Source organism: Rhinatrema bivittatum, chromosome 6 (genome assembly GCF_901001135.1).
Source record: "Rhinatrema bivittatum chromosome 6, aRhiBiv1.1, whole genome shotgun sequence".
NCBI classification, from domain to species: Eukaryota; Metazoa; Chordata; class Amphibia; order Gymnophiona; family Rhinatrematidae; genus Rhinatrema; species Rhinatrema bivittatum.
The window spans coordinates 332925856-332941905 of NC_042620.1; the positions used below are offsets into that span (position 1 = coordinate 332925856).

At 46.8% G+C, this 16050-nt stretch overlaps 1 protein-coding gene across 2 annotated transcripts in view; it reads left to right on the forward strand.

The window, feature by feature from the left end:
- CD99L2 (CD99 molecule like 2) overlaps positions 1–16050 on the forward strand; it is a 118602-nt gene that overhangs the window by 77549 nt on the left and 25003 nt on the right. Inside the window, exons 6-9 of one of the 2 annotated variants that reach the window (XM_029607722.1) lie at positions 3078–3173; positions 4007–4039; positions 12376–12441; positions 14224–14262. In XM_029607722.1, coding sequence (XP_029463582.1) covers positions 3078–3173; positions 4007–4039; positions 12376–12441; positions 14224–14262 — 234 coding nt within the window. The remainder of the gene's footprint in view (positions 1–3077; positions 3174–4006; positions 4040–12375; positions 12442–14223; positions 14263–16050) is intronic. The other variant, XM_029607723.1, reaches the window with a different exon arrangement.

Here is a 16050-nt window from a genome sequence, read left to right on the forward strand (position 1 = left end):
GCTCCCATGAGTCATTACCTTTTCAAGGGTCGTTGCTTGCACTTCAGCTAGTCGATGTTAAAAGAGCAATGATACAAACTTAGATTACTCCAGATGTCTACTTGCTGGATTGCTGGCTCTGTTCCTTCCTCTCTTGGCTTGCTTTATTGTTTGGCACAAAGCATATCTTTCTTTTATATATATTACTACAAGCCGTTAAAACGGGCTACATCCCTCTGTCTCTCACCTCCCCCTCATTCTCTCTCCCCTCACTCTTCACCACCCCCTACCTCCCTCCCTCTCACCCACTCCTCCCACTCACTCCCTCCCCCCTCTCTCCCTCCCACTCAGTCCCACTCACTCTCCCTCAGTCCCACTCCCTCCCCCTCCCCTCAGTCTCACTCCCTCCCTCCTCTCTCCCTCCCTCCCTCTCCCTCCCACTCCCTCCCCCAGTCCCTCTCCCTCCCCTCAGTCTCACTCCCACCCTCCTCTCTCCCTCACTCCCTCCCTCCCTCCCTCAGTCCCACTCCCTCCCTCCCTCTCTCTCCCCCCTCTCCCTCCCTCAGTCCCACTCCCTCCCTCCCTCTCTCTCCCCCCTCTCACTCAGTCCCACTCCCTCTCTCTCCTCCCTCTCTCTGTCAGTCCCTCCCTCTCTCTGTCAGTCCCTCCCTCTCTCTCTCCTCCCCCGCCACCGCCGCTGCCACCCGCCGCCGCCGCTACCACCGGACGCTGCCACTCGACGCCGCCATTTTTTTTCGGCTCAGACCGACGTGCTCGCCCGCACATGCGCGGTAGAGCTGGTCTCTACTGCGCATTTGCGGCACGTCGGTCATCCTTCGTTTATTAGGTAGGATATTTTGTAATAAAAAGGTCTGTACCATTGCATCTGACTGCATCCCTTTCTTTAGATCTGTCCTTCCCCGAGTCCTCCCTTCAGCAGCGGTCATGCTTTGCAGATATTGGTCTGATGCCTGTATGGGGCTCTGAGGAGGATTAGCTCAGCAGTTTCCTGATTGGGTAGGAAGTTCCAATGGTGGGAGGAGCTGTGTAGGGGAGGTAAAACAAAATCAGAGCCGGACCAGACAGCCCGATGACTTTTGTTCCTTTTAACTGCCAACTGAGCCTGATGATGGCGTTTAATCACAAATATGCTTCACTTTCTGGAAGGAGTTAATAAACATGTAGATAAAAGTGAACCAGTAGATGTAGTGTATTTGGATTTTCAGAAGGCATTTGACGAAGTTCCTCATAGAGGCTTTTAGGAAAAGTAAAAAGTCATGGGATAGATGGCGATGTCCTTTCGTGGATTACAAACTGGTTAAAAGACAGGAAACAGAGAGTAGGATTAAATGGACAATTTTCTCAGTGGAAAAGGGTAAACAGTGGAGTGCCTCAGGCATCTGAATTGGGACCCGTACTTTTCAATATATTTATAAATTATCTGGAAAGAAATACGATGAATGAGGTAATCAAATTTGCAGATGATACAAAATTGTTCAGAGTAGTTAAATCACAAGCAGATTGTGATAAATTGCAGGAAGACTTTGTGAGACTGGAAAATTGGGCATCAAATGGCAGATGAAATTTAATGTGGATAAGTGCAAGGTGATGCATATAGGGAAAAATAACCCATGCTATAGTTACACAATGATGATCCAAGAAAGAGATCTAGGCATCCTAGTGGATAACACATTGAAATCGTCGGCTCAGTGTGCTGCAGCAGTCAAAAAAGCAAACAGAATGTTGGGAATTATTAGGAAGGGAATGGTGAATAAAATGGAAAATGTCATAATGCCTCTATCGCTCCATGGTGAGACCGCTCCTTGAATACTGTGTACAATTCTGGTTGCCACATCTCAAAAAGGATATAGTTGCGATGGAGAAGGTACAGAGAAGGGCGACCAAAATGATAAAGGGAATGGAATAGCTCCCCTATGAGGAAAGACTAAAGAGGTTAGGACTGTTCAGCTTGGAGAAGAGACGGCTGAGGGGGGATATGATAGAGGTGTTTAAAATCATGAGAGGTCTAGAATAGGTAGATGTGAATCGGTTATTTACTCTTTCAGATAATAGACTAGGGGGCACTCAATGAAGTTAGCATGTGGCACATGTAAAACTAATCGGAGAAAGTTCTTTTTCACTCAACGCACAATTAAACTCTGGAATTTGTTGCCAGAGGATGTGGTTAGTGCAGTTAGTATAGCTGTGTTTAAAAAGGATTGGATACGTTCTTGGAGAAGTCCATTACCTGCTATTGATTAAGTTGACTTAGAAAATAGCCACTGCTATTACTAGCAACAGTAACATGGAATAGACTTAGTTTTTGGGTACTTGCCAGGTTCTTATGGCCTGGATTGGCCACTGTTGGAAACAGGATGCTGGGCTTGATGGACCCTTGGTCTGACCCAGTATTGCATGTTCTTATGTTGTTAGTTCCAGGAACAGCCTCCCAGTGGAGGCAAAATTGCTGTCTGTGAGAAGGGTGAAAACGCAGAGGATCATTGGCAGTGGAGGACACTGGTGATCAAGTTGGGTCCGCAGCCTTGTAATGAGAAAAAGAAATGGGCAGAGTAGTTGGACCTTCACCATACTCTGTGTTTCTGTGTTTGTTGGTTGAGTCTGGTTTCTTGAATGTCAATGTGCAAGATTTTTCCGTTTTTGGTTAGCAGTTGACACTAAACAAAGGGATGCAGTCAGATGTAATGGTACAGACCTTTCTATTACAAAATGTAAAAATATATATAAAGAAAGATTTGCTTTCTGCCAAAAAAATAAAGCAAGCCAAGAGAGGAAGCAACAGAGCCAAGAATCCAGCAAGTAGACATGTGAAGTAATCTAAGTTTGTATCATTGCTCTTTTAACGGTGTCTTAGCTGAAGTGTCTTTACTACTGCAAGTAACGACCCTTGGAAAAAGTAATGCCTCATGGGAGCCACACTGACTTTCCAGTCAGTATTTAGGGTTGCAATGAGGGATCGGCTAGCTGACCAACCAGCGCCATACACTAACAGTGTCGATTGCTAAAACGAATGCTTTGGATGAACAATCTTGCTCCGGATGCCCCCTGGTAAAATAATTAATGAAGGCATTATTTTATAGCTAAAGGCTCTACGGATTTTGATTTAAGTGATGCTGTGGATGACCAGAATGATGGACAAGGCGGCAAAAGGAACAGCAATACCGGTGGAGGAGGAGGTATGTGTGGGAAGGGACTTCTGTCTTGCCTTGGGTTTATGCATGCTTGAGTACGACCAGTTCATTTTCCTTGGATTTTAGAAAATTCACCAAGTACAGGAAGATCTAGGTAACAACATGTATGTTCTCAAGGGCAAAGTTTTACCTCCAGACGTAATTGGCCTCTTTCACCAAGACAATGCCAGACCATCTCTCTAGTCTACTGTTTAGCCTTCACTAAACTAGTGTAAACTAGTTAATGTTGAGGGAGGGAGTGGCAGGGGGTGACTGGACAGAGATCACCTGCTAGGGGGTATAAGTATCATTTGAAAGTACAATGGTTAAGTGTTTAATCACGAACGGGCGGCGAGGTAGTGCAAGGGATTACGCCCTTGGTCCCCTCTGGGGCCCAGCTCCTGCTGTCTGTAAGGGAGCTAATTTCTGAAAGACCCAAGGCTTAAATGGTAAGATTATATTTTTCAGTTAACCCTTTCCTATTTTATATCCTTATTGCCTCTGTAACAAAGTTCCAAGTCAAGGACAGTAAAGTTTATGGCAAAAACATGTTTGACTCTGCAGGAGCCATGCCTAGTGACAGCAAAACTGGGCAAGGAGGTAGCACTTTTAACGTAATCTTAGTTTTGCAGTCTGCTCTGCCGAGTACAGCCTGAATGTAATGTATTATTTACCAGACTGTTTTACCTTAGTATCCTGTCTTCTCCCTACCCCCTCATTGCACTTCTGGTTTTGTTTTTTTTTTGTCTTAATCCTTATGGGAAAATATGCATGTCCTGTAAAATCTAAGCCCAATAAAGTTCCTGCCTTGGCACTAATAACGAAACATCCTGTTACAGGCTCCAGAAAGCCTTCGGGCGGTAAAGCAGAGGGTAAGGAGTTTTACATTGAGAGTCTGCTCTCCTCTTTTTCTCTTCCTTTTCCCCCTTTTGAAATTGCTGCTTTCTGGCACTCGGACTTCTGAGCACTCTGTCTAGCAACACTTTATCCCAGAAGGGCTGCTTGATAAATGGGGAGCACTTCCTGACAGGCCGAGAGCGCACCCCCTAGCTCTCTGCAGGGTTAGGAATTCTTTGTAGGTGGGGGGATATACACGAGACACCTTTGGATTGTTCATTGGTAAGCGCAATGAAAAGGTTTTATGGTTTGCAAAGAGTCCGGTTATCTCCCAGGGTCAATCTGATTGCTGGTGCTCTGTTCAGCCCCTGGCTTTGACCTGTCACTGCAGTCTCGTCTACCCATCCACCAAGGAGAAAACCCTACTGGGCGCATTTTGTTGAAAAGGGCTAAGTTCTTACTCGGCCACCTTTGAAAGACTCACTTAAAGAAAGTATCATGCTTCTGGGTTATCGTGAGCTTGCCCCAAACCTCTAAGACCACCTGCTGCAGGTTACAGCCACTGCTCATGCACAGGGGGAGGGAGTGAATGCCTCCGACACTGTAACACTCTCTCTATTTCTGCATCCAGAACTGCTGGCTTGGTTCTTGATTTCCGTCTTGCATGCTATTTGCTTACTAATTTTTCAGACTTTTGGCTTTCTCGGATAATAACAAAGATGTGTGATCTTAGTGCTTGTCCTTGCTGCTGGGTTATGTTCTAATCATCCTGGATTTTTTTTTTTTTCCAGATATGGTGATACCACAGATTTGTAGCTAAACATGTACAGTAATGTGTATCTCAACTAAACCTGGGCAGCATAATGCATGGATAAATACATGGAAAAGTAAATATCAGCAAACAAACAGGCCATGCTCTACCGTGCGCTCAGGCTAGTGCACAGGTTAACCTGTGGTTGGAAGTGCGTCCATAACTCCTTATGCAATAAGGGGATTTAGCACGTTCAAAATGCACATATAAACCATCACCTAGCTAATAGTGCTCATCGCACGCACATTTTTACCCTCAAAAATTAACACCTGCTCGGAGCTGGTGTTAAGTCTTGAGGAGCCCAAAAAGTTTACAGAAAAGCAGAAAATACTGCTTTTCTGTGGTTCCTCCGACTTAATATCATGGCGATATTAACCACAGAAAGCAGCAACGTGAAAAAAAAAGTTAAAAAAAAAAACAAAAACCAGTCTTGCCGGCAGTCAGGTTAGGAAAACGGATGCTCAATTTACAAGTGTCCGCTTTCCTAACCCGTGACGGTGCTGATTTTTGCATCCGTTCGGCAGAGGCTCCTCCCCTACAAACTCTGAATCCTGATTCTGCCAACAAAAAGGCGGGGAGAGGGTGAATCAGAACAATGAGAGGTATTCTCAGCTCAGGTAAACATCTTAATTAGTTACAATCCATTTTCTTTCAAAGTAAAGAGTGCAGTTAAGATTGCTGGGTTATGTTCCGTGCTTGTATTTGCTTTTCCGTGGAATATGCCTTCAGGCATTGTATCTATACAAAGCCGCCTCTTCTAGATCCACAGGGCTTTTAGGGTTACTATGCCTTGCTTGCCTCTCCTGGATATTCACCGTTTTCCTTAATCCACGCTAAACCTTTATGGCCGATCTGAGGTCAGACTTCAGTGGTTTGGGACCCTGTGACCAAAATGCGTTCAGATTGCACAGAGTAAATGCTCTCCTGCTGCCCAACTATTCTGAGTTCCTGAGGACAGGATCCAGCACTGTTGTAAAAGAATGTAGCACTTGACACCTGTGCTTGAGGCTTTTCATAACTTCTACCTGTAGAAAAATTGTGACTGCTGTGTAGGAACTTCTTTTGTTTTCCCGGATGGAACCTTTTGCTTTCGCAGTTGTTCTCGGAGGACAGGCAGGATGGCGGTCCTCGCCCGTGGGCGACATCATCGGATGGAGCCCCACACAGAACTTTGATCTCTAAAGATTCTAGAACTATCAGCCGTGCCCTACTGAGCATGTGCAGCTGTAGTCATCATCCTGCCCCCTTGACAGAATCCCTCAGTCTTTTTTTTTTTCCTTCCCATGGAGCTATGTGGTCATGGGATTCAGCTTTGCTCTCTCCTCACAGTTTAATTGTGATTTTTTTTTTTTGTTCTGGAGTTGCAGCTGTTTTTTCTTTTCCTTACTGTAGTTTTTGTTGCTTATTTTACTTTTTCCTCTACCTTTCAACTTACCGCCAGCCACATGGCGGGCCTTGGTTGCTGTGCAGCTTGGCAGAATCTACTTCTAATTCTTAATAAATGAATGCTGCATCTGCAGTTTAGTTTCTGTGTCCTCTCCTTGTGCTGTTTTTGGTGCCTTTGTCTGGTGCTGGCAGGACTGACAGAATGCAGTCTGTCAGTGTTCCGTGTAGGCCACTGAGCCTGGGGACTCGGCCGGAGCTCCATGCCATTTCACAGATTGATTGGCATAGACGGAGGCGCAGACAGTGAAGGAATCGAGGGCCACACCATTGCTGTAGTGGGGGGGGGAGAGCTCATCCTCCCCACATTCTAAGGAACTAGTTTCCACAAGCAGGAGCCCTGGACAACGTAGCCTCCCCTCCTACTGCCAGTGATGGCAGTGAAGTCTCCTTATGAGAGAGGGTGAGCAGGAGCCTAGGCAAGCAGCATTGGTGCCATGCCTGGTATTGGGTGCCTGTGCACATCTGTGATCAGTGCACAGATAATCTGACAATATCGATGTCAGGACTGTGTCGGGGACTGGATCCACCACCGGGCACCATGGTCACTCTTGATGCCATCGAGGTGCTGGTTCACCCTCAATACCATCAACACTGTAAGGGCCATTAAGTGCTGTGCATGTTGATGATTCACAGTTCTGGGTCGTAGGCACCGGCAGGTGCCATAGACGCCATCATATGCCATAGGCTCTCAACGCACTGAAGGAATGGTATCAACCCAAGTATCCTCGACCACCATGGGCATTGATGTTCCAGGATAGCAGCACCATCTGGTGTTGTGGTCCGTATCGTGTCAGGAACCAGGCCGGCCGCCAAGTGCCATGGTCACCCTGTAAGACATTGGAGCCACCCTTGATGCCTTTGAGGTATATGGCAGCCATCAAGGTGGGGGCCACCCTCAAGGCCATCGAGGTGCAGGGATGCCCTCTGCCACTGAATTTCGGAGCCACCTTTGACCAAATGCATGGAGGCTATTGGGGTGTGTTTGTCAGCGATGCCATTGGTGGCTGTTCTTGACTGTGTCGAGCACAGTTGCACTAGGGCGCCATCGAATGCCTGGTTGCCCTCGAGGCCATCGACTGCTGGGGCGTGGATGTCCTCGAGTGCCATGGAAGCCCTCTGTCGATAGGGGCTTCGGATAGGTGGACATGGTGCTGTTGAGCACTGGGGTTGCCATCTACCCGAAGCACCTGGGAGTGCTGAGGCATCCAGGGTGCACCATTGCCCGGTGCCCTCAAGGCTATCAAGCGTTGTGGGCACAGATAAGCCCCCATGGCGGTGTTTGGAAGGGCACCGGAGGGCATTGAGATGTGCCATCAATGGTGTATGACTGTCAGGTGCCTGGAACCACCGCACAGCCAAATGCACTGTCTCGGCTTGCATCAGCCATAGGCACGGGCATTCTGTCTTGGCTGGTGTTAGACATACATGGGCATGGGTGCCATCGAGCCTGAAGCATCGACACCCTCGAGCATATAGCTGAGGGGAACTGTGGAGGACACTGGCTGTCATCAGTTCCTTTGGGCACAGAGGTGGTGTGTCAGTTCCATGGAGCATCCGGTGGCACATCGGTGCTGCAGGGCCTCTGCCCTCTGGCACTGTGGGTGTCAGCAGTGCCCCCAGACCATTGATACCTTCAGCCACTGGTCTCCATCGGTGCCACCAATTGGACATTTTCAGTGAGCCATCGGCACCTTTGGGCGCTGTGTCCATCATGAGCGTCACCAGGCTGTCACTGTATGCAGTCGCCTGGGGCACAATTGATAGCGCTGCATTCCGTCATGCATGCTGGGTGCCTGTGGCACAGTTAAGCAACATCTGAGCCCTGGGCATGGATTCATTGGTGCCATTGATGCGATCCATTGCTAGTGAGCGCAGAGGGCGCTATTGGCACCGTGAGCGCCGTAGTTACTGTCTGCACTGGTGGACGCAGTCGGAGTCTGCAGGCCATCACTGCAGAGCACCATGGGTACCTTCAATTGTCATGTGCTTCCCTTCTGCCATTATCCGGCGGAAAGGAAGAGGAGTCATTCACGACCCCAATCCAAGGGCTGCAATTAGCCTCTTGGAGCGTTGTCAGGTTCCGTGGGTATTCTGGGGGCAAGGCTGTCTACCACCAAGGATGATCATAGTCAGAACCCCAGTGGCACTGGGGACACCGTTGGCACACTGTACTGCTGACTCTATTAAGAGTTGGTGTAATAGTGGAGTGCTTCATGCACAATCGGGAATGGTAAGAGGTTGTCTACTCCTCCAAGCGCCTTAGGTGCTGCTGGGTGGCATTCTCGCGGCCTGTACCATGCCAGACATAGTGGAACCGCCGTCATCAAGTCCAAGTATCAGCTTCCTCGTCCATTTCGCACCTTTGGATGCAATGGGACACTAGTGAGGAGGGTAGCATCACACACTTTTGGATTGCTTTTTTGCAGTGCACAGCCGCCAATTCTGACAGGTGGTGTTCGGTCCCTGCTGTGCCATAGGAGTCTACCCACGGGTGCAGTGATAGGATGTGAAAAACGGGTACCGCCAGATGAGTACTGGTCATTGCGCTTTAAAAGTGGAGGGCTCCAGTTACCCTCTGGCGTAGACGTGTCTGTGTTTCCCTTGTGGCGAGCACACCATGTTGGGTGCCGCTGCCACAAGTTTGACATAAACCTGCATTCCTGGTCGAACAACTAGGGGCGTGGCTACCAGGAGGGTAGTATCTGAATCTTTCCCTCTACAGAAGAGGGGTGTATCTTTCAATCCTTCCCCTATTAACTTACGTTGAATCCCCTTAGGGGGGAAGCCTCTGGGGCTCCATCCCTTGCAGGTCCATCGCCAGGCTGGAGTCTTGATTCTTTTGAATCAGGGCACTTCCTTGCAGGCCAGGACCTGCAGAGTTGGGGGAGACAGCAATGGCAGTCATTGGACCGTTCTCGCTGGTCCATGGATTACTATGGTGTCCTACCCCTTGACCGGGTGGCCACCTCTGGTTGATTTGGTCACTTAGGAACATCAGCGACCGTAACCCACTCTCCCCGGGAGAGTAGGAAGGGTTTTCAGGATCAGGAGTCCAATTCCCATTGCTTTTCTGTCCCTTTGGATAGGGGAGCTATGACTGGGTTTCCAGAGGCAACCCTTATGGGCTCCTCCTGGGCTACTGGGTTATCTGCCCCTACAATGGGTGGCCTTCATTCCCTGAAAAAGGGATTTCATCACCTCTGAGGGGGTTTCTCTCTGTTTCTTGCAGGATCCAAGAGCAAGTCGGGCATTAGTTCTCGTCCCTAGGTCATCCTGTAGCACAGCAGGTCTATTTCGTGAGGGAGTTATTCCAGATTCGGTCTCCCCTTCTGGGCCACTCTCTGGTGAAGATTAAGGGATTTTCCGCATGGGAATCACCTTTTTCTTATCTGCGGAGCGCATTATGTAGTGTTTGCGGATGACCGCTCTTGCCGGTCTCTCTCACATGCGGGACCCTATCTCAGTGGGGAGGGTTCTAGTTATAGCTCAGTTGGCAGGTGTGCCTTTCAACCTCTCACCATATCTATGGCTGTGTGAGTTGGGGGAAAAGGGAATACGCAACTGAGGTGCTACACTTTTGTTGTGGTGGCTTATGAGCTACACTTCCCCTTTTGTGGATAACCCTTATCTGTGGGCAGGGAAATCCTGGTTCAGGCAACCATTGTCCATCTCCTGGACCAGATGATTCCTCGGGGAAAGTATGCGTAACTCTGTCCTTGGGTATTGATATCTATACTGGGTTGTTGGGCGGTCTGTTCTGAGATCAGACTGACCTTGCCCTGCTACCCTTCAGGTTTCCAGGTCGGTAGAAGAATCCTGTTTCTACAGGGGATTGCGCTTGCGGCATTCCTCCTTTTTGTCCCGTGGTGGATATTTTCCCCAGAAGGTTGGCCCTCAGTTTCGGCTGTTCATGTCTTATTGAGATGTCTACAAGGATTTCCAAAAAAAAATCAGAAATTGCACTGTGAGCTGAGAACATGGCATGCAAGATCTAAGATTATGCAGTGATTCGCTTTGCTATTTGGCAGAAATAATATTGAAGTGGCTTAGTTTCCAAGAAAGCAGACGGATGTGCAGCCAAGGATATGTTTGTATGGTGGCCCATGCGACTGTGTTTAATCAGCATGAACAAGCTTCCCCATAGCAGTCCAAGCATGAAAAAATGAATCAATGAAGTCAGAATAAAAAAAACTGAAAAAAATATGAATATTGAAACATGATCCTATGCAGTGGACGTTTTGCAAAAATGAATAGTCCACGCAAAAGAAGCTGTTACGCTTGAGGATGAGATCTAGTAGGGGAACTTGTTTAGAAAGATTTTTCTATTGGTTTATGGCACGTTACAGGCCATCTGGTCATTCATGGCCTGATTGAGAGATGCTTTGCTGAAGATCTTCATTAAAGGAAACTTGGATACTCATTTTTTTTAGGTCCCTGCCAACATTCTCTTATTCATGACTGAACCTAATACAATGGAAAACAAAAGGAGTGAGAGAAAATATTTTGTTCACTGGAGAGAGTTACAGGAGCCAAGACAGTGGAGGAATTCAAGCTTGCTTGGGATAAATAGAGGCTTTGCTGACAGAGGAAGGGGGAGAAGACCACAGATTAAGACCCTTGCCAGAATGAGCAGATTAGACAGGGAAGACCAAGTGGACATTTTCTGTGTGTCTACATAAAACATCATCCATACGATGAGCAAAATTGGATAAAAACAAACTGCTTACCTAAGTTGAAGAAAATGTATTTTGCAAATAGAAAACAGGTCACATCGGCCAAAAAATACATTTTTATTTTTTTATTTATTTATTTAAGGTTTTTCTATACCGGCATTCATGATAAGATCATATCATGCCGGTTTACATATAACAGGGGGTGCAAAAACTGTTCTTTTAACAAGTGCAACGGAAGCAAAAGTTACAATAAAACAAGGTTGTAGAACTGGGAGAGGAAGGAAATAAGGATAGTAGCGTAAAAATTTACAGAGGTAACTTATTTACATTGTGCAGTGATGTCTCTTTATGGATATTAACATTGTGCAGTGAGGTCTCTCAATGGATATTTGACTCCGGAAAGGCTTGCCTGAATAGCCAAGTCTTAAGTTTTTTTTTGAATGTTGGTAAGCAGGGTTCATCCTAAAATAGAGATACAGGACAGGTTGTCATCACACGGGCTGTTTGACCCTTTATGTGACAGAAATGCAGTGATCTAGCAGAATAGATTGGCCAAGCAGATTGCTCAGTTCAGCCTTTTCTGACTACTAAACTAGATGTGCAATTGGCTGCAAGGTCTGAACTTCGTCTTCCCCCCCCCTCCTCCCCTAAAGAGAATGGCTTAACTTAGAAGATGATGAGAGCACTGTTAAAAAAAAATTCAAACCCTTCCTATTCAGATGATTAATACTTCTCCATGAATCTAGAGTCTGCACTTTAAAGACATTATATTACTGTAAGTAGCATTTATGAAACTTGTGTGCATGAAAAGAAATAACTCTTAGAGCAGCAGATATTAATCCAAACCCTCAACAACTTGGAAGCCTTTTCTAATTATTTCTTTGTTCCTTATTTTGATGTCTCACCTCCCTGCCTGCTCTCTCCCCAAATGATCATGTCCAAATTGGAGCCTTGCCCTATCGACTGCATGTAGAAACTAGGCAACCTGTCCAGCCGAAGCAGCTAGTTTCCTAAGTCAGTGTTTCTCAACCCTCTCCTGGAGGGACACCTAACCAGTTGGGTTGAATATGCGTACGGTAGATTTGCAAACATCAGACACCCAGGATATGCAAATCTTTCTCATGCATATTCATCATGGTAATCTTGGAAACCCAACTGGTTAGGTGTGCTTCCAGGAGAGAGTTGAGTAAACGCTTGAGAGCACTGCGGAATAGTTTCACGTTTATTTGTCATGGATTTGTTTCACAGCTCAAGCTTCATCTCCCCTTCTGTGCAGTAACAAAGTAGCGTGTGCCTTTTATGAGCAATTTTAGAAACTGGTGACGCCCGCTCCCTGTGACTGTCTTTGCAGGACTGGAGGTGGAGATCATCCCTAACAAGGGAGGAAGGAGGGACTTTAGCACGGTCGTTCGATTAACATGAAGCTTTATTTGTTTTTCAGACTTTTCGGACTCTGATCTCTCCGATATTCTTGATGATGGAAGCTATCATCCCGACAAGAAGAGAGGTTGAGTGTTTATGCGCAGGGCTATGATTATTTCTTTGAAGGACTGTGAATCCCCCATCTCACTTTGCTGGTGGGAAAAAAAAATAGTAGTTTCTAATATTTTTCCTTCTAAAGGTTCTCTCGCTGCTGCAGGTCAGCGAGAGATCAAGATGTTACCAATTCTTTACCCACACTTTCTGCTTAAGAGCCCCCTATTAACCGACCCTCCCCACCCCCCCCCCCCTTGTCTCGTTCACTGTTTGTGGCAGCACTGAGGGGCCTAGTATTCATTTTTCCCTTTCATAAACCCAGATCATAAAGCATCCATCCTATCTCTGTATTAAATAGTTCATGCTTTCGTTGGTGGTGCATGTACTATCACAACCAGTGACGCGTACATTTTGGGTCATGGCAAATGTGTCGTGGTTGCAGTGTCAGGCTCTTGAAGGCACAGACATAAACGTCAATAAACAAGAAAATATAGATGAGGCGATCCCTCTTTATTGGACTAAGTCGATACATTTCCGGATAAGGCTTTGTTCAAGGCAAAACAAAATGAGAGGAGTTGTAGCTCCTAAAAGCTACTTCAGAAATGCATTTTGTTAATCCAAAAAACTGTAGAGTGCTCATTTAATTTTATGGAGACAAGTTGCAAGTGTGTCTGTTTTTTCCATTGTAGCTAGAGGAGATTGAATAGGAGCCCATGGGCTGCCACACTGATCTCCCATTTAAGACTGCAGATGTAAGCTAATTCACATCTTTCTTACGGGCTGATACAGTAAAGTCCGTGGGAGAGCGGGCGAACGCCCAGGCCACTCTCCTGTGCATGCAATTCAGTATGCAAATTAGGCCCGGCGGTAAAAATAGGTAAAAAGAGGCGCTAGGGACACTAGTGCATCCCTAGCGCCTCTTTTTGGACTGGAGCGGCGGCTGTCAGTGGGTTTGAAAGCCAACGCTCAATTTTGCCGGCGTCTGTTCTCGAGCTCGCTGACAGCCATGGGTTCGGAAACCGGACGCCGGCAAAATTGAGTGTCCGGTTTTCGACCTGCGAGTCTACTTCAATTTTTTTTTTTTTTTTTTTACTTTTGGTAACTTTCGGGACCTCCGACTTAATATCGCCATAATATTAAGTCGGAGGGTGCATAGAAAAGCAGGTGTCCTGAGGAGGAGTGGCCTTAGATGAGTTAGCCAAATAACTTGTCCAGCCAACTCTGGTCATGCCATAGGGCTTGTCCTAAAGCTAGCCGGTTATATATAACCGGCTAGCTTTGACAGCCAAGAAAATTCAGCAGCGCAGCTGCGTCACTGAATAAACCCCATTAGTTAGATGGTTATGGAGAATCGGCCAACTAGCACAGCCGTGCAACAGCTGAATATGGACCTCCCGTGTTTTTACTGTCTGTTTGAAAAATAACAAGTGTGATGTGAGAGAGATTTCCTTAGGGAGGGAATTCCACAGAGGTAGAACGTAGCAAGAGAAGGCTGCTTGTTGGTCAGTTTCGGCAGTACAAGTTCAATTTGAGCAACAGTAGTCCCCCCCCCCCCCTCCCCTCCCATCAAGGACGCAAACTGTATACACCGGCAGCCCTCCAGCACAGAGTACCCTTCCCATACAATGGCCAGATGGGCCGCATCACTGCCTGCCACTCGTACTCCAGGCATTCTTCTAGATCTGCAGGCAACATTGCAGACCAGGGTGAACCCAGCGTAAATATAAGCAAGTAATCCAATAACTTTCCAGATGCCAGATTGTTAAAACATGTATTTGATGAATTAACACTAAATATAGCTGTCCTTTTGTAGGTGGAGGGAGAGGTGGTGGCAGCAGTGACTCTGACACTGGTAGGTATTCTTTTTAACACAGGCCCAGATTTATGCATCGGCCACCTAGGCAGTTGCCTCCGGTGCCGTTGATCCTCACGCCTGGGAACTCATTTTGCTACTGCTACTGCTACTTACCATTCCTACAGCACTACTAGGCATATGCAGCACTATTCAAATACACATAAAAGACAGTCTCTGTTCTCTAGTTTCATTTATTATGGAAAATGGCTAAAACCAACAAGGGTAGGATCAGGAGAACCTGGAATTAAGATTCGAAAGCAGCCTCAAACAGGTGGGGTTTTAGGCTACATTGGAATAAGGCCAGAGAGGGAGCTTGATGCACTGATACAGGAAGACTGTTCCCGGTGTACGAAACAACAAGATGGAAAGCACGGATTCTGGAGTCAGCGATGGAAGAAAAGGGCATAGAATACAGTAAGAGACTTTCCCGGTGAGCGGATTTCTTGAGGAGGGCTGGAGGGAGAATTAAGAGAGGAGAGGAAATGAGATGCAGAATGAGTGAGTAAGAAGAGCTTGACCAGTAGGTAGGATCAGATAGAGCGCCAATGTAGTGACTTGAGAAGAGGGGTTATAATATGGGTGTAGCAATACTGGCGGAAGAGAAGATGCACAGCTGATTTTTGGATGGTGGAGAGAGATGATTCAATAGACCTGTGAGGAGCAGATTGCGGTATCCTATGCGGGAGGTGATGAGAGTGGAGATAAGTTTTGTTAGTGTGTTCAGAAAGGAAGGAATGGATTTTGGTGACAGACAAAGAAACAGCATGTTTTAGCAATGTTTTGGATGCATGTAAAGAAAGAGAGGATTCAAAAAATGATCCCCAACACTATGGGCTGAGGGGAGCGGGAAGACGAGAGCTATCTAGCGAAATAGAAAGAGGGAGGAGGGTTTGGGGAGAAAGATCATGAGTCCTGTCTTGGCCATGTTAAGTTTCTGGAAAGGTGGTTAGACAGCCAGGCTGATATTTGGGAGTAGAAGTGAAATTTCTGGTCTGGAGAGGCAGATCTGGGAATCATCAGCATAAAGATAGCACTGAAAGCTATGGGAGGCAATCAGAGCACTGAGGGGAAACAGGTATAGAGAAAGAAGAGAAGACATCTCAGGACAGCCCTGAAGCTCACTGATTGAAAAGCGAGACAGCAGTAGAGAAGGATCCACAAGAGCTTTCACTAAAATTGCAGTGGGAGAGGTAAGAAAAGAACCAAGACAGAATGGAGTCCCCAAATCCAAGTAAGGATAGATTATCAAGACGTAGATGGTGATCATTAATGTCAAAAGCAACGCCTAGGTCAAGGATGAGAATCGAGTAAAAGCCTTGTTTGGCCAGGAACAGATCACTAGAGACTTTAGCAAAGTCTGTTTCCGTGGAATGTAGAGATAAGAGGGTTACGGCAGTGGAGGTGAACACGAATAGATTGGCTAAGAAAGGGAGAAGGGCGATGGGATGATAGTTCACAGGGCAGGTAGGGTCCAGAGAGGGATTTTTGAGGAGTCTGTGAAAAGTGAAAGGTTGAGGAGGTGACAGATGGAGGAAATGATGAAAGAGGAGGTAGAATTGAGGAGCTGGGTGGGCATAGGGTCAAAGGAAAGAGGTAGGAGGAGGAGAAAACCAGTTTTTTCCCCTCTCCTCCCTGCCATCGTCCCCTCCATCTGATTTCCGAAAAGGAATAAAGGAGAGCAGGGGCCAAAAACGCAGGAAACAGGAATGAAGCAGGGGCGAGGGAGGTGGCGGTGGCCTGCTGGAGAACTTGAAAGCAATCATTTTGTGAACCTTGTCATAGAAG